The 22,007-nt window shown below is 51.9% G+C and overlaps 2 protein-coding genes and 1 long non-coding RNA gene across 6 annotated transcripts; 1 reads left to right on the forward strand and 2 right to left on the reverse strand.

Moving 5' to 3' along the window:
- Nucleotides 1-686: 686 nt before the first annotated feature.
- On the reverse strand, nt 687-16,794 carry Slc29a1 (solute carrier family 29 member 1 (Augustine blood group)). Of its 3 annotated transcripts, none has more exons than XM_077801836.1 (13): nt 16,672-16,794; nt 9,723-9,808; nt 7,785-7,866; nt 7,455-7,657; nt 7,235-7,374; nt 6,727-6,861; nt 6,536-6,633; nt 6,319-6,397; nt 5,759-5,883; nt 5,237-5,345; nt 4,925-5,010; nt 4,383-4,582; nt 687-4,055 (listed from the first exon to the last, which is right to left on the reverse strand). In XM_077801836.1, the coding sequence occupies exons 2-13, from the start codon at nt 9,752-9,754 to the stop codon at nt 3,944-3,946; spliced, it is 1,401 nt and encodes a 466-aa protein (XP_077657962.1). In that variant the 5' UTR covers nt 9,755-9,808; nt 16,672-16,794; the 3' UTR covers nt 687-3,943. The 3 variants fall into 3 exon arrangements, with proteins under 3 accessions (XP_077657962.1, XP_026250241.2, XP_026250242.1); XM_026394456.2 differs by lacking the exon at nt 16,672-16,794 and adding an exon at nt 16,581-16,660; XM_026394457.2 differs by lacking the exons at nt 4,383-4,582; nt 16,672-16,794 and adding an exon at nt 16,581-16,660 and having other exon boundaries at nt 3,948-4,055.
- Nucleotides 8,505-14,328, forward strand: LOC113186868 (uncharacterized). The gene is made up of 3 exons (XR_003301342.2): nt 8,505-8,678; nt 9,011-9,096; nt 13,859-14,328. It is a non-coding gene; the product is annotated as an uncharacterized LOC113186868 (long non-coding RNA).
- Nucleotides 16,795-18,043: 1,249 nt separating the features above from the next.
- Nucleotides 18,044-18,862, reverse strand: Mymx (myomixer, myoblast fusion factor). Of its 2 annotated transcripts, none has more exons than XM_026394493.2 (2): nt 18,784-18,862; nt 18,044-18,370 (listed from the first exon to the last, which is right to left on the reverse strand). In XM_026394493.2, exon 2 carries the CDS (start codon nt 18,355-18,357, stop codon nt 18,103-18,105), a length of 255 nt encoding a protein of 84 aa, XP_026250278.1. In that variant the 5' UTR covers nt 18,358-18,370; nt 18,784-18,862; the 3' UTR covers nt 18,044-18,102. The 2 variants fall into 2 exon arrangements, with proteins under 2 accessions (XP_026250278.1, XP_026250280.1); XM_026394495.2 differs by having other exon boundaries at nt 18,765-18,803.
- Between the last annotated feature and the right edge of the window lie 3,145 nt (nt 18,863-22,007).

The following is a 22,007-nucleotide window of genomic DNA, read 5'->3' on the forward strand; positions in this document are numbered from 1 at the left end:
CCAGAGCCACAGAGAATGCGTGGCAGGCCCAGAACAGAATCCCAGGCTCTGAATCCAAACACTATGGCCCTCTTGTTTAGCAAAAGGCCTAGGAGAGGGCAGCTTCTTGGGCAGAGGCCTTCATGGGCCACACTGACCCACTCACCCACTTAGCACTCACAGCAGCCTGGAGCTGGAACGCCAACTTGTCCCTTTGCAGGGAGCACAACACAGCCAAGGCTAGAGAGGGTTGAGTGGGCACAGCCAGGCCTGAGAGCACCAGGCAAAGGCCAGTTCATGTGCACAGGCTGCAGGAACCAGCCAGGACACAAGGCCACTGATGGATTGGGTTGGAACTCTGCCCATCTCTATGCTCAGTGCCAATGCATCTCAGGAACCAGACAACCCCCTAGGGGCTTCATGGACACTGCCAATCTGGTCTCTATCAAATCTGCTGGCTGGCCCCTCCAAAAGACAGCCACTCTTCCTGTATGTGGACTCAGGTTTCAGGCGGGGCCAACAGGCCAGACAGCAGTACTGTCTCTTTAAAAGTGACTCTGCATTTCTCTGCTCAGGTTCATTTTGAATTACTATTATAGTTTATTTTATTTTTTTTAAAGAGAGAGTGAGAGAGGAGAGAGAGTGAGAGAGAGAATTTTTAATATTTATTTTTTAGTTCTCAGCGGACACAACATCTTTGTTGGTATGTGGTGCTGAGGATCGAACCCGGGCCGCACGCATGCCAGGCGAGCGCGCTACTGCTGAGCCACATCCCCAGCCCTACTATTATAGTTTAACCCTGAGAACAATTTGGGTTTTGTTTTCCCAAGAATTAGGAGTCCCCTATCATTCCACTCCTCATACTCACCTACACCATGCTCTTTCCACATTCTCCTCAAAAAATAAACCTATATTCCAAATTGTTGGTTAGACCTCAGGCTTCATTTCTATTTTCAAAATGGATGCTGATTTTTACTAGAGCTCAGTTTTTCAAGAGTGTTCAAGGCCTCAACATTTCACCATAAGACTAAAAAGAGACACTTCTGTGTAGCAGTGGCAGCCCCTAGGAAGGATGACAGACCATTTGGAGCAGAAATGTCAGGTGATGGGCAGTATCAAGTCATGGCAGGAAGGGATACCTGGCAGATTTTCCAGCTCTGCCCTCCCTTCCTCTTGGAAACAGAGAGGAAAGTGGTGAGAGCCAAGAACACCCGGCCTCCTACTACCAGGCTCCCCCAGTGTAGTGTTGCTTGCAGAGTGCCCACTTGTGGTCAGAATCTGACACTGCACCTAGTTGCCAGTTTTGGCATTTACATTAAGATTTTTTTTTCAGAAAAGATATTCCAGTAATTTCCTTTAACATCAGTTTAAGTACAGAAAATGGGTGTAGCCTTTTCTTTATTTGAACCATTGCTGGGATTGGGAGGAACCTACATAACATGCCAGGGCATGGATGATGAGCACCACCACATAGCTGGAGTCAGGCATGTGGAGATGATGGAACAACAGATATCACAGGGACACAAGCAGATGCAGTGCAGCAAAATTTCCCAAGTACCTCTGGGAACTAGGCACAGCATTTTGAAATTGAAAAGCCAAAACATGAGTCAAACAGACCTAACTTCAAAAACATGGTGGTCTTGTAGCTGGACAAAGAAAAGTACATAAGCCACTATGGTATGTGCCTAAAATCCCAGCTATGTGGGAGGCTGAGGCAGGAAGAATCCAAATTTAAGGTCAGCCTGGGGAACTCAGTAAGACCCTGCTCAAAATAAAGACTAGAGATGTAGCTCAGTGATAAGAGCACTTGTCCAGCAAACACAAGGCTTGTGTTCAATCCCCAGTAGCAGGGAGGAAAAAAGATAAAAACATAATAGTGAGATAGGTACATGCTCCAGAGCAAGGAATGAACACACCCCTAAATTGGTTTTCAGATTCTTTTTTCTTTCTTCTCCTTTTTTTTTTTTTTTTTTTTTTGGTTAGTACCAGGAATGGAACCCAGGAACACTGTAACTCTGAACTACCTTTTTAAATTTTGAGACAGGGTCTCATTAAATTGCCAAGGCTGGCCTTGAACTTGTGATCTTCCTGCTCAACCACCCCAGTGCTTGGATTACAGGTATGCACCACCATGCCTGGCCTTAGATTATTCTTGTGGCCACATTTGGAATGGATCAGAGAAGACCTGGGACTTGGTCCCAAAAGGCCAGATAGGGAAGTGGTAAAGGGTCCTCTGGAAGAAATACAGGTGGTGGGGGGAGGGGCTGGCCTTAAGGAAGATCCAATAGGGATCCAATAGGGATATGGGGTTTGGGTACAATGGGGAAAGCAGGGAGGCCTGAGGGCAAGCAGAGGAGAAAGATCTCAGGTCTGTAGCTTCAGTTTGCATCACATCAGGAGGAAGAATCCTAAGCATCCGGCAGCTTGAACCAGATTGGAAGGAAGACCTTGTCTACCTTCACCTCAGATACATACTCTAGTTTGACAAATTAGCACCTGGACTTCAGTTCCCACTAAGATGGTATACTGAACAACCCCATTAGGGCTTGAGCTCATGGAAGAGTGAAAAATAAGCTAATAGAATTTATTGAGGCCTGAAGCCTTCAATTAAAAAAAACTCCCATAAGCGAGGAAATTCTGCCAGAGGTGCCAACTCAGTAGCAATGTGCTGGTCAGAGATCAGTGAACAGACAGCCCAGGCAGGGCAGCAAAACCTCCTGCCTTTCTGAGACTTATACCCAAGTGCTGGGGCTGGAGGGTCACCATGACTAGAGGACTGCACTTCCCTGTAGCCAGGCAGTTATTCTTGGGCAGGGGTCTCAGTAGTGAGGACCCCTTCACTGAGACTCTCACAGTCCCATTCCAAACCACCCCTCCATAGGCTAGAGTCTGGGCTGAGAAGGAAGAAGTCCAGCTTCAATATGAGGGACACATAGGCTCCTTGTTCCCCAGGAAGTCTGGCAGGCCGAGCTTTTGGTGTCAGGGCTGGGTGCCAGGCAGGGGAGAACCCTCAGGCCTCAGCCTCTTCCTGCCCAGTGATGTAGGAGTGCCGCCAAGAGCTGGGGGTGGAGCTGGCCAGTTTTTCAGAGTTCATTGCCGGGACTGAGGACAGAGTTGGGGGGTGGGTAGCAGTTAAGACCAAGAAAAGACAAGAAGCTGTCTCTGTCTCCAGCCTTGTGAAAGGAGAAATGAAGCAACAAAGAAAAAACTTGGCTTTTCTGTCTGGGCCACAGTTCGGGTGTCCTGGCTGGAGGCCTGTCCCTCCCCTGTGGGCCCAGCAGGGGTCACTACAGCTCCTCTGAGGCCCAACCCCTCAGGCCTACAGCTGGGTCCTGCTCATTCCTCCAGACCCATACTTCCTATCTTCTACCATGCCGAGGCCTTAAGCTGTCGCCTGAGGACACAGGGAGGCACAGAGAGGAAAAAAAAAAATTTTTTTTAATTTAATCAGAGAGCCTCTGAAGGCACCTGGTTTCTGTTGAGTATAAAAAAAAAGGCAGTAAAATAGCATCTAATATAGTGTGCATGATGGGTAGGGATGGGTGAAGGGCAGGGGAAAGGGACAGGGAGAAAGGGGAGGAAGCACGTGGGGAGAAAGGAGGGAGGGGAAATATCAGATCAGACCATACAACGGTCAGTCCTGGCCCCCCAGCCACCCCTGGTGTAGGCAGATAGAAACAAAACACTTATACACGCTCTCCGAGCCCAGGAGCCTCACCTGCCTTGCAGGGACCAGTCAGCGATCAGTCAGAGGCCACGCCCCTCCTGTCTGACCCTCAAGCCCACTGTTCTCAGTGTCCATCAGAGGCTCCCTCCCCAGGGCCTGGACATCCAGGCCCCACACAGGGCATAAGAAAGCAGAAGTTGGCTTTAAAAGAAGAGAAAACCTTCAGACTACCCTGCTCATCCTTGGCAAAAGGGGCAGGTGGCAGGTCAGCAGTGTAGTCCTTCTGTTCATCCATGGTCACACAATTGCCCGAAGCAGGAAGGAGAGGACAGCCCCCAGTGCCAGGCCCAAACACAAAAAGAAGTTCATGATGGCTCCCGCGGTCTCCGCCTCAGCCGGCTTGACTTTCCTAAAGGAGGGAAGGAAGACGACCCAGGGCTGACTGCCCAGCCCCGGCCCCAGCCACAGTCCCCAGTATCTGGGGTAGGGAGACCAATCTGTCCTTTCCTAACCCCAACCTGTTTCTGCCTCTTTGGGGACTGTGTACTGGGGGGGGGGTCTTCCATGCTGCCCCAACAGGTCCTTCCCACAGCTCCACCTAAGCAGCCCGGGCACCTCAGCCCCTCCCCCGCGGCCATCAGCTTCAGCACCAGAAAGTCTCCTTTTGCCCTCTTTCTCTCTACTGAGGGTCCCCGCTTGGAGCTCTAGACCCTGACAAATGCCTGGCCCCACTCACTTGGGCCCGAAGCACATGCAGAGGCTGGCGAGGTAGCCGTTGGAGAAGGCGAAGGCGGCCATGAAGAAGATGTACCAGGCGTCATGCTTGAAGACCACAGCCAGGTAGCGACGGGGATGGACGTTACACAGCAGTAGCAGCGGCACAAACACCAGCCGTGCAACCACCAGGCTCGGCAGCCAGCAGCTGTCCTTCCCAGGCTGCAGGGACAGGGCGGTGCCTCAGCCAGGCTGAGCCCTGGGTTCCATTTAGAGACCCTGGGGACTGGACTGGCTGCTAAGCCTGGTTACCTTTAGGGGGCCATTGATCAGGAGCGCCCTGTGGAGTGCTGGGATGTTCTACAACTTGATTTGGGTAGGTGCACACACACACACACACACACACACACACACACACACACGTGTTAAGTTGTACACGTAAGACTTATACACTTAATTATATATAAATTATGTCTGGATCTTTAAAAAAAAAAGGCCCCCTTTCTGGGTCTCAGGCTGGACTCCTTTTTCCCACAGGGTACCAATATCCCTTCCTCCACTTACCCACATGAAAACAGCTGTGAGGCTCCGGCCCAACCAGTCAAAGATATTGAAAGTCAAGAAACAGGACACAGGAATGAAGTAATCTCCTGGAAGAGGAGGGGGAGGAGTAAGGGAAGAGAAACAGACAAGCAACTCCGGCCCTCACTGGCCCTCGCCTTCCCCAACCATACAGAAAGAAAAGATGCTTCCAGCGCAGGGAAGGACAAATGGACCCAGAAAGGTCTGCCTGGGTAGAAGGCAATCCAGGCTCGCTCAACTTCATTCCCAGTCCTGCCTGAGACCCTATGTGTCGGGAAGCTGCAGTGTCCTTACCCCAGGCGCTGGTGCCTGCGATGCTGGATTTGACCTCAGCAGTCACAGCAGGGAATAACCCAATGGTGACCGTGAAGTTGAAGCAGACAGAGAGGGCCAGGACTGAGATCTAGAGAAAAGGAATAAGATTCAGTCAGCTTTTTCTTTTGTTGGTTTTGGGGATTGAACCCATGGACACTCTGCCACTGAGCTACATCCCCCAACCCTTTTTATCCTTTATTTTTAGACAGGGTCTTGCTAAGTTTCTGAGGGTGGCCTTGAACTTGTGATCCTCCTGCTTTAGCCTCCAAAGTCATTGGGATTGAGTGTGCCCCACCACACACCTGGCTTCTCTGGATCCCTGTCTTCATGGTGGTTTGCATTAAAGAACCAAGAAAATACACATGCACGTGTGCACATATAAGAATCCAGGAATGTGACAAGTCTCGGGTCAAAAAGGGAACTAGAGGAAAGGGAGAGGGAGGGAGCAAAAAGAAAGAAAAGAGGTGAGGGACAGAGGGTAAGAAGCCCTGCCCCACATACATTTTTGAGGATGGCTCTAATAGAGGGGTTTCTGCTGGTAGCCTGAGAATTGGGGGTTGAGATCCCGGACTCCTCTTTGCTCGCTCTTGGCTCCTCTCCTGGCAGGTGACAGGTTGTAGAAGAATCTTCAGGGTTGGGGAAGGATGGAGAAAAAGACAGGGTTAGCTACAGTGGACGTAGCTTTACCTGGACCTTAGCCGTACCCTAACTCTTAGCTAAGACCTCCCTTCCAAATCCCCAGGGCTTGAGCCCCCCACCCAGGGATTAACCATTCCCAGGGCCTTCAGGTCATGTGACTCCCTAACCCAAATCAGAAACTGCTTCCTAGCGTCTTCAGTCCACATGCCTGGGGCATCAGGGTCATAGGATCTCCCCACATTTTAACATTCCCAGCCCTCATTTCCTACGGTCCCCCTACCTCTACCCCTGGTTGCTCTGTCCTCCACTGGCTCATGGCTGCCAGCTAATACAGTGTGTCCATTCTTGTCCCCTCTGCTCATGTTCATGCTGCTCCTGCCTGGCATGCCGCCCGCCCCCGCTGCTTCCTTTGGCTATGAGACCTTTACTGATGAGGTCCAACTTGGTTTCCTGCTCCCCAGGCCCCTCAAGCTTGAGCTGCTGGTAGTAGCGGTAGAACTCCTATCGAGCAAGGGAGACAGGGAGGCAGAGTCAGAGGCATTGCTGGAACTCCTGCCTCCCCCAGTTTCAGTTCCAGACTCTTGGTCTAGACCCTGAACCTCCCCACCCACCAAACCCCAGATCCCTCCACTTGCTCACCAGCCTGGGCAGACCCAGGTAACAGATGATAGCCAAAATGACAACCACACAGGCTGTGATAAAATAGCCAAAGGCACTTTCTGACAGCTCTGAGCCACCTGGGATAGACAAGGTCTGTGATCAGAGAGAGGCCCCATCCCTTCTCCCCCACACCCCCCCAGAGCAGTAGGCAAGTGAACGTTAGGACTCACTGGCAATGGCGCAGATCATGGCCACTGAGGCGAAGAGGCCTGCCAGGCCCTGGCCACTCATGATGGGGGCTGTGTAGCTGGCGGGCAGGAGGCCAGCCAGACCAAACAGGCTGCCCTGCAGGATGGCGCCAAATGCTGGGGAACAGGATGAGTATCAGCAAGGGATGGTGGGGCTGGCAGTCAAGGGTCCAAAGGAAAATAAGGCCCTGTGATTCCTGCTTGCTACCAGTGAGGCATTTTTTTGTAGTTTTTTTTTTTTTTTTAGTTGAACAAAATACATTTGAACATAATACCTTTATTTTTTTAAATTTTTATGTGGTGCTGAGGATCGAACCCAGCGCCCCACACGTGCTAGGTGAGCCTCTACTGCTGAGCCACAACCCCAGCCCCTCCCAGTGAGGTTTCATGCTGAGCTTTTCTCTGCCTCACACCCAGCCCAGCCCAGGCAGGTTCAAGCCTTTGAACCCCAACTGCTCATGACATTCGTCCGCTCCCGGCCCAAGCTTACAATTAATGAGTATGATCTTGATCATGGTGAAGACGAAGAAGGGCAGAGCATCCAGCTGCACCTTCACCAGGATGGCAGTGACCAGGAATACCAGCAGGATGGCCACTAGGCTGCCTGGGATCCGTACAGACTGGGGGATCCTGCGGGAGAGGCCCCAGGTAGCAATGAGGGGTGAGCAGGAGACAGTAATGGCAGCGCTGGGGCAGAGGAAGGTACTCACCTCTGATGCAAGAAGGAGTTAAGGCAGGAGAAGAGCAGCAGTGGCAGCATGGCACACAAGGTCATGACATTGTTGAAGATGGCACTGAGAGACCTCTGTTCTGGTAAGGGTGCTGTGGGGACAGCTGGGTCCTGTATCTCCTTGCTCAATACAGCAGCATTCAAGGACACATTCTGAGACATGTCCAGGCGGTTTGTGAAATACTGCAAGGGTTGCAAATAAAATGTTGAAACCTCTGTCCCTTCCTATGCCCAAATGCACATACCCAGGCCCTGGAAGCCCAGAGGACATGCCCCCATGGAACCCAGTCCCCCCCCCGCCCCGTCTCACCTTAGTGGCTGTCATGAAAAAATTCCAGGGGAGCAGTGTCCCCAAGCCCAGCATGAAGAAGATAAGCCAGACAGCTTTGTATCTGGGATGGGAGGAAAGAGAAGCCAAGTGACCCACCATCCTACCCACCCTTCCAGGTCAACCTGAGACCTCTTCCTCCCTGCCCTCAATCTCTTCAGTTCTCCCAGGGAATATGTGGAGTCCAGGGACCCAGGACTGAATGGCATGGCTGATAGGACCTTGGTTCTCAGCCTTCAAACACTCAGGGGATCCTGCAGGCTGGGAACCAGTGTGACCCACATATCCGGAGATGGTTTTGAAAATCCTGCTGAAGGGCTGGGGTGGGCGGGTGAGTGAGAAAACAAACAGCGAGGAGTCTTCTGCTCCCACCAGGCTGGCTGTCTGGAAGTGAGTGTGCATCTGGGCAGGAACTGTATGGTTCCCCAAAGAAGATTCTGAGGTCAAGAAGCTCCCAGACCATTCTGGATCTAGCAGAACAGGAGGGTGGGGTGCCTGGGAGGCAGGGAAGGAGAGAGCTACTGCTGTTTTTTTTTTCCCCCTGGTCCAGACAGAACTGGTTTTATAGGTCATACTACCAAAGGCAGGCCAAGAGGTCTGCAGCCACTGGACGTCATCTGGACAGTCAACTGGGCCCGGTATAAATAAAGGCCACCCGGCTCCAGCCAGGCCAGTATTTAATTATGTAGGCCTTACCTACAAGCTTAGCAACCTGGTGCACCAGGGTCACTAAGGCCCATGGCTATCTCCAGATATGTGTGTCATACCCTCCCAGCAGCCAAGACTCACATTCTTCAGAGTTGACCCAAGGCACTGAGGAGGAGGCCTGGCCACGGGGTAGGGGAACATCACACACCTCATATGGAGAGGGTCTTGGTGAGTGTCCCATATAGATAGATCTGAGCTATGACAAATGCAGTCCCCAAAGCCTGCATATCCCCCTTGAAGTAAACATGCTAAAGGGTTGATTTGGAGGCCCATAATGAAGGGCAAAACTCCCAGGCAAGGTCATACAGGACAGAGGGTCAGAGGTGGGGTGGGAAGACAGGTGGTGAAGAGGGGAGAGGGCTTCCGGGAATCACCGCAGAAGAGGGGGCCAGGCTGGGGCACCGTGCTGCCTGGGAAGGAGAGGAAGCACCTGGGCCTGTACTTCAATTCTCTCCCCTCCATACAGCCCTGTGAAGTGGATATTCTTATCTGTTTCACAGGTGGGGAAACGGTCTCCAAGAGACCAAGTTCAAAGACCCCACAAAGTGGCCTGGTTCCATAAACTCTGGCACAGAAAGAAAAGAAGGTAGGCAGGGGAAATGTGAGGGGGGTGTGGTGGCCAGAGGCAGAGTGAAGGACAGCCTGAAGCCTGGCCAAAGTGTGGCAGGGCTTCATCAACACTGTCATGTCCCAAACCATTGTAGAGCTCAAACCCATACAGCCTCTCCCTCCAAAACTCTTCCTCATTGCTACGGCAGCTCTAACTTGAGGGAGTTCACAGGCTCCAGAAGTGGGAAGGTCATATCTAGGACCAGGGTGGGGTGGGGTAATCTGAGGCACAGGCCCTAGGGTAGTCCTGAGGGACAGGGAGGTTTTGCCAGATGTGCTCTGGAATGAGGGGTATTGCCAAGTATCTCCCCAGTGGTGGCGCAAGGGGACAGAAGCTGTGGGACTAGCTGGAGAGCAATACTGGAAACACTGACAGGCCAGACAGGCTGCTGCCACCTTGTGCCCCCCTGCAGACTCCCCTGCCAGCACCCAGCCAAGACATGCGTGGTTCCCAGCCCAAAGCAGACCTGACTCAGAGCTACCTGGCCGGAAGGCCATCCTGTGGTGGCAATTCCAAATTCCAAGGAACACTGCCCCCACCACCCTGGAGACCCATTCCCTTGAGCCCTAGCCCAGGTCCCCTCCCCTGCCCCCAGTACCTACCTGTCTTGAGGCTGGTGACTGGTGGTGGTCATGGTGCTGTTGTTCTCAGTTGCGCCTGGCTGACGGCTCCCTCCCTCTGCCGCTTGCTGGGGGCAGAAGCAATGGGAGGCCCTGCTTCCACCAAGCCCTCCTCAGAGTCTTGTGGGGAGGAGGGGACGAGGCAGACAGAGCAGGCAAGTAGAGAGTCCCACAGGATCCCCTCTGGGTCCTGCCCCTCAGGACCACTCGGATAGACCCTCTGGCCCAGCAGGCCAGTCTGATGGGGCCCCTATGGCTGCTCAGCCTCCACCTGGCTCCCGGCCTGGCCGCTGCCACCGCTATTTTTATCCAGCAGCCGAAGCAGTTTATAAGCTGGGAAACAGGAGGGTGGAGAGCAGGAAAGAAGGAGGAGGAAGCATGATTGAGAGAGAGGGAAAGACAGTCAAAGACAGAGAAGAGATGAGAAGGGTCAGAGGCCGCGCTGACAATGGAAGGTGAGCTGGAGGACAGAAACAAAGTGGAGGGGACAGCCAGAGGCAGGGGGAGCAAGGCACAGAAAAAAAAAACAAACAAATCTGCAGAGGCCCCAGGCCCCCTCCGCAAGTCTGATCTGTCAATTTACCCAGGAGCCCCTGGATTCAAGGACAGAATAGGCTTTGTGGAGCCTGTCCCCTACTGAAAGCACCCCAGGCTGGCCTCTCTCCTAGGGGCATCTTAAACCTTTCTTTTCAACCACTGCCCAGAGGCTTCCTAATTCCCAGCCAGATTTCCAGGGAAATATTTCACAAAGGGTGTGGGGATGTGACCCTTCTCACAACCCAGACCAGCCACTCTGACCCCCAGTACTGGCCCAAAGGTCATCCCATCCCCCTGTGAGTTCCACTCTAGGCCGCTGTTTTCTTCTCCTTTCTGAGATTGGCCTTAAAGGGAAGATTGGAGGGGTAGGGGCTCAGACACAGACCCAAACTGCTGAGTCCCAAAGCTCCCGGCCACCGGCCTCTCTGTGCCTCACTTGTGTAGGGGGAGGCTCCCTGGCACCAGAAGGTTAAACAGCTTTCCATTAGATGGCCTGGGAGGCCACGCTAGCATGCACTGGCCCACCTTCCAGGTGAGCCTAGCTCTGGAACCAGGTCTGCTGCTGTCTGGAGGCCGGCCTTCTGCTCCCTGTCCAGGCACTTGCCTAGACTCACTAACAGAAGGGGGAGAACAGAAGGGGCCTGGGCAGCCCCTAGGAGGGGGTCCTAAAGCAGGCTGGGCAGCACACCTTGTCCACATGGTCCTGAAGGAGGGCCTAGAGTGAAAAAGGTGGTATGGGGCAAAGCAGGAGAGGACCCCCCTGGCCTCATGGGCCTCTTTCTGAGAAGCCTCATGAGCACAAAGCAAACCCAGGAGATAAAAGGCCCAGAGCTGCAGGGGAGATAAGATTGCAAGGGGAGCCCCCTGCACCTGAAGGTCACAGCAGTGACAGCAGGGGACTCTGAGATCCTCAATGGGCTTTTTCACCCCTTCCTGGGTAAACTCTAGACTCCACAGATCTTCCTCATCCCTCAGTCTAAAGCTGGGTCGTAGGGGTGGGGGCATACCTCCAAATGGAGGTGGAGGGCTTCTTCTTCCAATCCTCTTTCAACAAATATTTACTAAGGACCTCAGTATGCAACCAGGCATTGTTGCTAGGCACTGGGGACAGAGTGGCAAACAATAGTATTGATGTCTTCTAGAGGGATAAGGACAAGAGGGCTCTGCTGGAGTAGAGGAAGGACTCAGGTTTTTCATCTGTATCAGGGAGAGACCCCGGCCATCTCTCACCTCCACAGAGCCCGTGTCCCACCCCACCCCCCACAGGAAGGACTCCTGGCAGAATAGCCCCCTCCCCTTAGCAAAGTGCATTAGGCTTGGAGAAATGTCTATTTTTGTCCTCTTTCCCAGCCCGGCCCCTGTTCTACACAGTCCCCACCCCAGTCCTGGGTGCCCTGCAATTCCACTGGGCACCCCTCCACCCCTGCCCACATCTTCACATTCCACTGGCCAGCTTAGGTGTTCTGTTCTTGTCAGGTTTTGCCCAGCAGCAACCAGGGATCTGATACCAGCTCAGACCATCTGGTGTCTCAGGGCCATGCCTTGGCCTGTCAAGTCTTGAAAGCAGCCACAAAACGGAGCCCCTCCCTGCCCCTAGGTTCCTAACACCTCTCTCTTAACCCAACTTTCAGGCATACCTTTGTGCTACATCAAATCTCCATTCCCCAGGGTGCCCTATAGGCCAGTCACTACTGCAGATCTCCTCTTTCTCTCAACTATCCAGAAGCTAGTTCTAGATTGTTTCCGATGAGCAGATGGGCCAGGCAGGATTCAGAGATGTTGGGTCACTTGCCCAAGTTCACTGAGTAGGTGAATGGGGAGCCAGGATTCAAACTCAATGCTCATTTCATTCTAGGTTCCTTTCTGGCTGGGCAGGGAGGTATAAAGACTGATTCCCAGATGTCCCTGTAGACTGGGGAGGGGAGGGGGGCTCTGCTCCAATTAAAGGGAAAAAATAGGCCTATAATTCCATCTATTGGAGAGGCTGGGACAGGAGGTTAGCAAGTTTGAGGCCAGCATTGGCAATTTATCGCGACTCTGTTAAAAAAAAAAAAAATGGCTGAGGATGAAGATCAATGGTAGAACACCCCTGGGTTCAATCCCCAGTCAACCCCCATAAATATAAATAAATACATAGAAGAATAAAGTGGGGGCCCAGATCATTCACAGCCTGACATGATTGTAAGAGGTGGGGTACCTCATCTCCATCCCATCACACATATACATTCAGGCATGAAGAACTCACAGACAGGAGGACAAGTCCGAGGGTCTGGAGGTTACTGAGATGAGTGAGCCAAGGGTCGGTACAGGGTTGGGGAGAGATCCCTAGGATGGTGAGGGCCCATTGCTGCTCTCCCCCCGAGGATAAAGCCCGGCGTTTGCTATCCTTGTCTCTCATTTACTCTGTAAGTAAATGAGGACGCGCCAGGGACAAGAATTTGGCCAATAAAAGGGATACTTAAAGGGACAGCTCCCCTACCTCCATCTGCCTCGCCCCCATCCCCCTCACTGCAAACACGGTGTCCTGGCCCCTCCCATGTCTTGAAGACAATCGACCAGGATTAACTGTCCCCTCGCCTGCGTCTTGTGGAGGTCCGAGAGGCAACAGCAGCTTTTAGGCCTGGGAGCCAGGCCACCCATGCCCCACTCCGGTGGTGGTCCCCACAGAAATCCCCAGCGCCCAGAGCCTGGGTGTGCCACGTGCTGCGCGCTCTGCACGAGTCAGGCCAGGGAAGCGGGGGACCGGCGACGGTCGCCAGGCCGCGGAGCTGTTTGGCCTGGCCTCCCTCCCTCGTGGCAAGCTGGACCCGCCACCCCACGCCCGGCCTTCCCCGGCACGCGCCCACCCAAGGCCCTCGCGCACCTGCCGGAGAAGAACTCCTCCGCGCGGAGACCTGCGCGCTTTCTCTGCAGCTTCCCGCGCCCGCAGGAGAGCTTTCAAACCCGCCCTCCGCTGAGCCCGCCCCCGGCCCGCGCCAGCCACCACCTCCCGCTACCCCGCCGGCCTCGCCCCGCCCCCCGCCCCCAGGGTCTCCCGCTTAGCAGATCTGCCCGCGCCGGGACCTGCACTAGGACACCCTGCGTCCCAGGGCCATCTGGTCGCATTATTTCTTAGGGCCACACTAACCCAGCCCGTTATTAGGCGTGTGGGCCTGGAGGGCACAGCTCCACACTAGGCGCCCCTAGTCCCTTCAGCGCCGAGGCTGTGCAAAGTCCCATTCGTTCCATCCCAGGGACTTTTCACAGGCCCGGACGCCCCCACCGCCAGGATCCGCCAGGCTCAGCTGAGGTGTTCCGTTATCCCGCCCAAACCCCGCCCACGCCTCTACACTACACAGAGCCTCTTTTCTTTCCAGAGTCCCACCTTTTCCAGTTTAGATCCCTTCTTCTTTCAATAAGACTTCTGTCCCTTTCACCCTCTCCCTTGTGGGATCCTTAAGACTCAATCATTTGTGACCTGGGTGGTGGGTTTTTCTACCCATGACACATACACATGGCCATAGGTCCATAAACATCATGCCACCCACAGCTCTGACTTGAAGGGATGAGTGTCTCTGTCTCTGTCTCTTGTCTCTGTGTAGGGAAGAGAAGCAGAGTCCTCGGGCCCCCTCATGATCTACCGTTTCTAAATCGAGCACTTTGGAAAACTGAGGCACTGCTGGGAATGGAAGAGAAAGCCAGGAAGAGCCCAACATCCTGCACAAATCCCATTGTCCCAGAGACGATATAGGTCAGAGGTGGAATCCTTGCTGAGCTCCATATCCTTCCCTGGCTGACGGGGTCCGTGTTGAGGAGAGGTCCACCATGTACCTCCAAGGGAGGAGCAGGGATTCCTTTTTGTTCTTGTTGGAAAGTAAATCAGGGGGTCATTCTCTGCCCCTACCTCAGTGCTCAGTGCTTTAGGACTATCCAAAGGTTGGAAGTGTCCTGGGGAGAGAAAATTCAACCTAGGCTGCTTACCCCACCCTCAGTTACCCCAGAGGCCTATCCCCTGGAGAAGTCATACACACTAATTAACAATTAGTGCCTGGGTGCCCAGGGGCTCAGGAGGTTGAGGCAGGAGAATAGTGAGTTTGAAGCCAGGTTTGGCAGCTTATGGAGGTTCTAATCAGCTTAGCAAGGTTATAATCAACTTATTGAGACCCTGTCTCTAAATGAAATACAAAAAAGGGCTCAGTGGTTGAGCGCCCCTGGGTTCAATCCCTGGTACCAAAAAATAACATCAAACAATTAGTGGTACTAAAATCATAGGGGCACTGCAAAATCATCCCTCTCCCCAAGAAAGCCTGGGCCCTGAGGAGGGAGGGGTTTTATATAGGGCAGTGGGTAGAGGTGTCCCCAGCCTTACAGCTCTGGTGGAGATGATACACATCTTCCCCACAGCAGGAAGCAAACAGAGGGCAGGAAGATGGGGTGGGTGGTATTTTTCTAGGCACTGTCCCTTGGCTTTTGAGTGGCTCATGTCTGTCCACAACCTTGGGTTCCTACCCTCATGTTTGTCCGGTCTCTCTCTCTTCCTCACCTTGCTATTGCCTCCCCTTCTCCTTGGCCCCCTGCCTCACTCCCACCTTCCTTTCTGGCTCTGGCCCTGTGGGGGTGGCAGGACTGGTGGTCAGTATCCGCCAGGCACAGCCAGGCTCGGGGGTTAGTGGCTGCAGTTGTGTGCAAAGGGGGCTGGAAGTATAAGGAAACAGGAGGAAGTGGTGAGGGTCCCCAGGAAACCAGACTAGGGAAGGTTGGTTCCTCTTCCCATCCCCATGGGGCCTGGCCTGCTCAAGGGATGGCAACAGCCAGGCCTATTATTGTTGGAGAGAAGTCTATCTGGCACATACCCTGCCTGGGCCAGGGCCAGACCCATACCGATCACGGTGGCCTTCCCAGACAGAGAAGGTGGCTGGGTGTCCACGCCCTCTGCTGGACAGCCTTCGGAGGCCCACTAACACAGGTCTGTGCCTGGAGATTTTCTAGCTAAATTAGTCAGTCCTCTGCCCAGTCTTGTGGTTCTCTCCCTTCATGGAATCAGATCTCAGTCACAGGGAATGGAGGGGAACTTTGGTCCTTCAGACCCCCATACCCCACCTTATTCCCTATTCCACTGGGGACTGTGGCATGCTCCAGACTCCTCCCTCCCCTGGGTTACTTGTAAGCATGCCTCACCACCAGCACACAGCCCTCTCTCTCCAGGCCTGTGTCCTCTCAGCTGTCATCAACAAGCCATCTGTGTTTGCTGGAAATGTGTTTGCTGAGCCCGGGGGGGTTATCACTAGAACATGTGTCATGTTCTCAGTTGTGTTTGTGATTGTCTTCATGGCCTTTGTGGCAGGGCTGGTTCTAGAGTGAGGACAGTGAGGTGCTACCTAAGACACCAAATTTAAGGGATGCCAAAATCATCATCATCATCATCATCATGATAAATTGTAATGCAATGTGGAATTTTGGTTTGTTTGAAAGTGTTGGGTATCAGCTGGGTGCAATGATGCAGGCCTGTAATCCCAGCTACTAGGGAGACTGAGGCAGGAGGAAGGCAAGTTCCAGTACAGTCCAGGCAACTTAGAGAAGCCCTGTCTCAAAATTAAAAAAATAAAAAGGGCTGGGGATGTAGCTCAGTGATAGAGCGCTCCTGGTTCAATTCCCAGTACTAGGAAAAAAAGAAGAAAGGAGAGGAAGCAAGAGAAAGAAAAGAAAGGCAAAGAAAAGACAAGATCAACTATGTGCTGGGGTTCACGAACATGACCCTGAACATACTAGCGACACCACTGAGCTACACTTCAGCCCTAGTGCAATGTTCAAAAACCAAATTTAGAGCTGGGGTTGTGGCTCAGCGGTAGAGCGCTCACCTAGCATGTGGAGGCCCTGGGTTCCATCCTCAGCACCACACAAAAATAACTAAAATAAAGGTATTGTGTCCAACTACAACTAAAAAATTTTTAAAAACCCAAATTTAATAAAAAGAATCAATGATTAATACAACGTCGAATTTTTAAATAAAGACAAGTGTGTACAAAGGGTGGGTTTTAGGTCGGGGTTCAAGAAGAATTAAGTCTTTGTTCACTGGGTCTGCTCAGGCCCCCGACTTCTGCTCTAGGCAGATCTCTGACCTCGGGCAATTGTAAATCGCTGAGATCAAGGAAGAGGGGGAGTCACCTTCAAACTCCCAGAAAACTACCCTCCCTTCCAGAAACGGCAGATTAGAATTAATAGAGGATCAGACTGCAGGAGCAGCGTGAGAACGGCGCAGAGCCCGCCCCTGCCCGGCGCGCGCCTCGCGCTCCCCCGCCGCCCCCGCCGCCGTTCCCTGCGCACCTGCTGAGACTTTGGCGGGGGCATCCGGACTTGGCACAGAGGACGGAAATTCCCAGGCCGGCGGATCCGGGATCCCTCCGGGCCTCCTTACCTCCGGCCTGAGGCTATGGCCATGGCCCCAGAGCGCTGCCCGCGCCGGGGTGGACCGGGTCTTTGCCGCCGGGCGGGAGGTTTGCAACTGGCGATTGCGGCGCCCGCCCAGCGATCCGCGGCAGGCTCTCAGTCCCGCCTGGCGCCGTTCGCCGCTCGAGGGCGCAGAGCGTTTCGGGACGCCGGCGGGGAGGGAGGCTCAGTGGGAGGGGCTCGTGGGCCCAGGCAGAGCGGCCAGCGTTCCGAAGGGACAGGGTTAGGGAACCCGGGACTCAGACCCCCTTTACTCCGCCCCTCCCCCAGGTCGTCCTCTCGAGTGGCGAGAACAAGTGGATGACCTCGTCGGGAAGCGACTGGGGCGGGGAGAGTCCTACTGGAGTGAGGGTGCACAGCCTTGGTGTCGCTTCTCTGGACAAGGGATTGAATGGGGATCCCGAGAGGAACCTGTATTCCTCACTATCCCCCCTCTCAACCAGAGCCCAAGACTCAGGGAAATGGGATTATTGCATGGAAACCATAAACAAATCATCCGGAGGCTGGGATGCAAATGTTCCTGACAACTCTTACACACACATCCCCAGTTGCCTCCTTTGGGGGAAGGGAGAATAAGGAGTTGATTTTTTTTCAGGCTTCCCCCTCCCCATTTTTTCTAGGTCCTTGAAGTCCTACATTTTTACACTGCCCCGCCTTCCAGTGGCTACCCGCAGGGTCGCTTAGCAAACAAGTCTCCCTCTTCTCACCATCTTTAGCTGAGATGACTCCAAACTGACTCAAACGGTTTTTCCTCCCTCTGTGAGCTAGCAGCCAACCTTCCCCTAAAATAGACCCAGACCATAACTAGGGGAAGTGTGACCTTCTGGGCAAAGTTAGACACTATAAACAACTTCAAGGTTTTGAAGACTGAGGTGGACAAGGAAACAAACAGCCAAAGGAAGCCTCCCAGTGATCCTCTCCTCCAGCCCCCTCCCCACCTGCCACCCACTGAGGTGTAGGTGACAAAACTTTCAAACAAGCATCCCAAGAATTCAACAAATATTTATTAAGCACTTGCTTTGTGGTGGGCTTTAGGAACAGTGCTGCCTCCAAAGGCAACCAAAATCATATTTTAAGGTAGGTAGGTCCCAAGTCTGGAAGACCAACAGTCTGGATTCAAATATCACCTCTTAGATAAATTGTCCCCATTCACCAGGAGGTGAGGTCTCCTCTCCCCTGAGGTCAGAGTTTGTTAGCAGAGGTCTTTGAGAAGAATTGCAGGAGGAGGAAGGGGCAGTGATCAATTGTCTGTGAGACATGTCTGCTGGGACAGGGAGGCCTTCAGGTCAGATCCCCACTGGACTGCCCAGTGCAGGCTGCTTTAGTGCTGTTGCCAGAACTACTCCTACTCCAGGAGAAAGCGTTTCAATGGCTATGGCTGCTGCTAGAACGTGTGGCCTCACTTCTGGGGGCCTAACCTCTCCCTTCTCTCCGGGCGGTCCACTCTGGAGGTCTCCCCAGCATCTGGCGGGTGTCGCTGGCTGAGGATGAACAACAAACAGCCTAGAAGAGCCTCTCGAACATCCTGGGAGCTCAGGCGACGGGCCAACCGACGCAGCAAGGGCAGGAGGTGCTGGCGGGCCAGGCGGGCAGCAGGAAGCAGCAGACGCGACAGCAGCCCTCGCAGCAGCAGTGGGAGCAGCGGGGCAGGCATGGCGAGCTGGGCGCTGCGAAGGCAACGGAGGCTCTAACCTTGTGCTTCCTGTTCCCACCTCACCTGCCAAAAGCATGGGTGAACAGGAGTGCCCCCTCTCTTCAGTTTACACCTTCCTGCTTCCCAGTTGTGGGTTGCTTTTCCCTTTCTCTTAGCAAGGTAGCTGGTAGAGGGGGTTTCACCACAGCACAGATGGGGAGAGAAAAACTGGAGCTAGAACTCACAGCCAGCCCTTCCCTGTCTCCAGGGGCTCTACTGTTCCTGGGACCCCTTCCATCCCCCTGATATTTCCCAACCTTTCTTCCTCAATCCAGCAGTTCTTCCCCAGGCAATTCTAATTTTTCTTTTGGGGAGTTCTTGATCCACCCAGACCTGCAATCCTTAACACCCTGGCCCCCTACACCCACCGATCAGTTCAGCTCTCACCAGTCAGGACTGCTGCTCAGAATCAGTCTCTGGCTGGATCTCCCTGCAGTGGAGACAGCCTAGCTGGATGCAACACTGGGTAACCCCACCCAGCTCAGCCCCAGCCACCCAGCTCAGCTTGCCTAGGTGGGGGAAACAATGGAGAGACAGCTGTGTTCTGGCAGCTGGTACATGGAGGGGAGCAGGCAGCTGGGATGATCCCCTTTTCCAGTTTGGAAGGAAAAGGAAGGAGGGAGCATGTGCAGGAATTCCCCTTGCTGGGTACAAGCCTCAGAGTTGGAATTCAAACAGCACTTGCTAATTGTGTGGCCTTAAGCACACTGACTCTTCTGGGCTCCAGTCCCCTACCTCAATGGCTGGGAGGAACTGAGAGGAGGAACTGAACAGGACAATGTAGGACACCCACATGCCCAAACCTCAGATACAATAAAACAGCCCCCCGGAAACACATTTATTAACACCAGATCTGTTCCAGTGGACAAGACAGGGAAACCAGGACCTGGTGGGAGCAGGCCCTCTCCTGGGGGCAGAGGAGTGAAGACAGTCCATTTCATAGCTGGGCACACTTGGATACAGTCGGGTGACATTTGTACTCAAAGATGGAGGAGGGACCTAATTCAGGTCCCTTTTCTCCACCTACTTTTCCGTCCTTGTTATTAAAGGAGAATCCATAAGGTAGCCAGGTGTATCTCATTGGGTTTATAGACAGGCTTTTTGTTTGTTTTTGTTTTTAAATACTTCATTCTCCTATTTTGAAAATTGTTATAATTCCTGCCTTTCTGGATTCAGATGAGATAATGGCCTTGACGTATTATAAAAACTTCAAGTCTTGAGACTATGATCACGTATCAGCACCCCACCAGCAGCTGCTGTTAGCATCATTGTCATCTCCATCACCATCCAAGACCTTGAAGAAAGAAAACTTACAAGGTCAGAAAGGACTGTCTACTTCTATGTGGAAGAAGCAGGGGTGAGAAGCAAGAAAGTGCACATTCATAGGCAGAGTCTTCTTTTTAAGAGAGTGAGAGAGGGGAGAGAGAGAGAGAGAGAGAGAGAGAGGGAGAATTTTTAATATTTATTTCTTAGTTCTCGGCGGACACCACATCTTTGTTTGTATGTGGTGCTGAGGATCGAACCCGGGCCGCACGCATGCCAGGCGAGCGCGCTACCGCTTGAGCCACATCCCTAGCTCTGGAAAATCTTAAAGTTAGTTTGAGGTTAAAAATAAAGACAATTTAGAATTTGATTTTGGACACTATCAAAAGGTTTGGAGCGCAAGGTGGCACAGGCCTGTAATCCCAACAGCTCTAGAGGCTAAGGCAGGAAGATTGCGTGTTCAAAGCCAGTCTCAGCCACTTAACAGCCCCAAGCAATTCAGTGAGACGCTATATCAAAACAAAATAAACCATAAAAAGGGCTGAGGATGTGGTTTAGTGGTTAAGCTGCCCTGGGCTTAATCCCTAGTACCAAAAAAAATTTTTTTTAGAACTTTCGATTAAATGAAGTCACAGATCATTGTGAAGCAATAACAGAGTGAAAGACAAATACAGAAAGTTACATGATCATGTAAAAACTTTTAAAACTGAAAACACTCAGTTTTTTGGGGTTTTGATTTTTATGTGGTGCTGGGGATAGAACCCAGGGCCCCAAATATGGTAGGCAACAAATCCACCACCAAGCTACCCCTCCAGTCTTTCAAACTTATTAATTAAAAAAAAAAACCTAATGAGCCAGGTGCAGTGGTACAAGCCTGTAATCCCAGTGGCTTGGGAGACTGACACAGGAGGATAGGGAGTTCAAAGCCAGCCTCAGCAAAAAAGCTAAGCAGCTCAGTGAGACCCTGTCTCTAAATAAAATACAAAATAGCACTGGGGATGTGGCTCAGTGGTTGAGTGCCCTGAGTTCAATTCCCAGTACCATAACAAAATAAAACTAATGAAGACCATAGGAAGCACAGGAAATTATCTTGATAAAACAGATTTTTCCCCCCTTAGGCAGACTATTTAAGAGATACCTTCACAATCTTTTATCAAGAACCAAACAGTCAGGGCTCCAAAGACAAAATAATGATAAGGAGATGGAAACATTAACTATCCTGATTGAATCTGCACACATTGTACATATGTGGGTAATTATCACACTGTACCTCATAAGCAAGTACAATTAACAATAATAAAAATAAAGAAAAAAGTGAAAGAGCACACCACTGCTTCCAGGAAAACTTGTCATTTCCTTACTCCACACATACTGGAGATTGAACCAAGGGACACTCTATCCACCCAGCCCTTTTTATTTTTTTATTCTGAGGCACAGTCTAAGTTGCTGAGACTGGCCATAAACTTGGATTCCTCCTACCTTAGCCTCCCAAGCAGCTAGGTTTATGAGCATGCACCATTACGTCTGGCTTGTTTCTTAGTTTTAACTCAGCTTTATGATTGTAAATATTTAGTTAAGATAAAAAAAATTGGGAGCTAGAGGTGCAGCTTTGCTGTAGGGTATTTGCCTAGCTTAATCCTCAGCACCAAAAAAAGACAAGAAGTTATTTGACTAGTAAACCTAGTAGAATAAAAGTTGTGTGTCTGCATTGTATTAATGCTGACAACTCTGGAGGCATATCCATTTTTACAAAACCAACAATACTTGTTTGCCATAGATTATCCAAGGCAGGTGAATTTAAAAAGAGCATCGAGCCAGCCTCTGTGACGGTGATGTACACTTATAACTCTAGCTACTTGGGAGGATGAGGTGGAAGGATCACTTGAGCCCAGGAGTTAGAGACTGACCAGACTTAGCAACATGTTGTGTCCATGTCTGAAAAAGAAACAAAAGCCAGGCTTGGAGGTGCATGCCTGTGATACCAGTGGCTCCAGAGGCTAAGGCAGGAGGATTGCAAGTTCAAAGCAGCCTCAGTAATTTAGTGAGGTCCTAAGCAACTTGGCGAGACTCTGTCTCTAAATAAGATATAAAAAAGAGCAGGGATGTGGTTCAGTGGTTTAGCACCCCTGGGATCAATTTCCGGTACCCCCCACCCCCCCAAAAAAAAAGCATTGGGAGATTGTTTGTATTTCTAAGAGAATATTTAATTTATATATGTGCTTATATTTAAGCAATTTAAATAGAGTTCTTTTACAATTAATTTTGGCAACACACAAGAAAAACTTTGTACCTGGCAAATGGAACAAGTTAAGATTACCTACCCAGATAACTAAAGCTTTTAACTATTT

This window comes from Urocitellus parryii, chromosome 8 (genome assembly GCF_045843805.1).
Source record: "Urocitellus parryii isolate mUroPar1 chromosome 8, mUroPar1.hap1, whole genome shotgun sequence".
Classification (NCBI taxonomy): domain Eukaryota; kingdom Metazoa; phylum Chordata; class Mammalia; order Rodentia; family Sciuridae; genus Urocitellus; species Urocitellus parryii.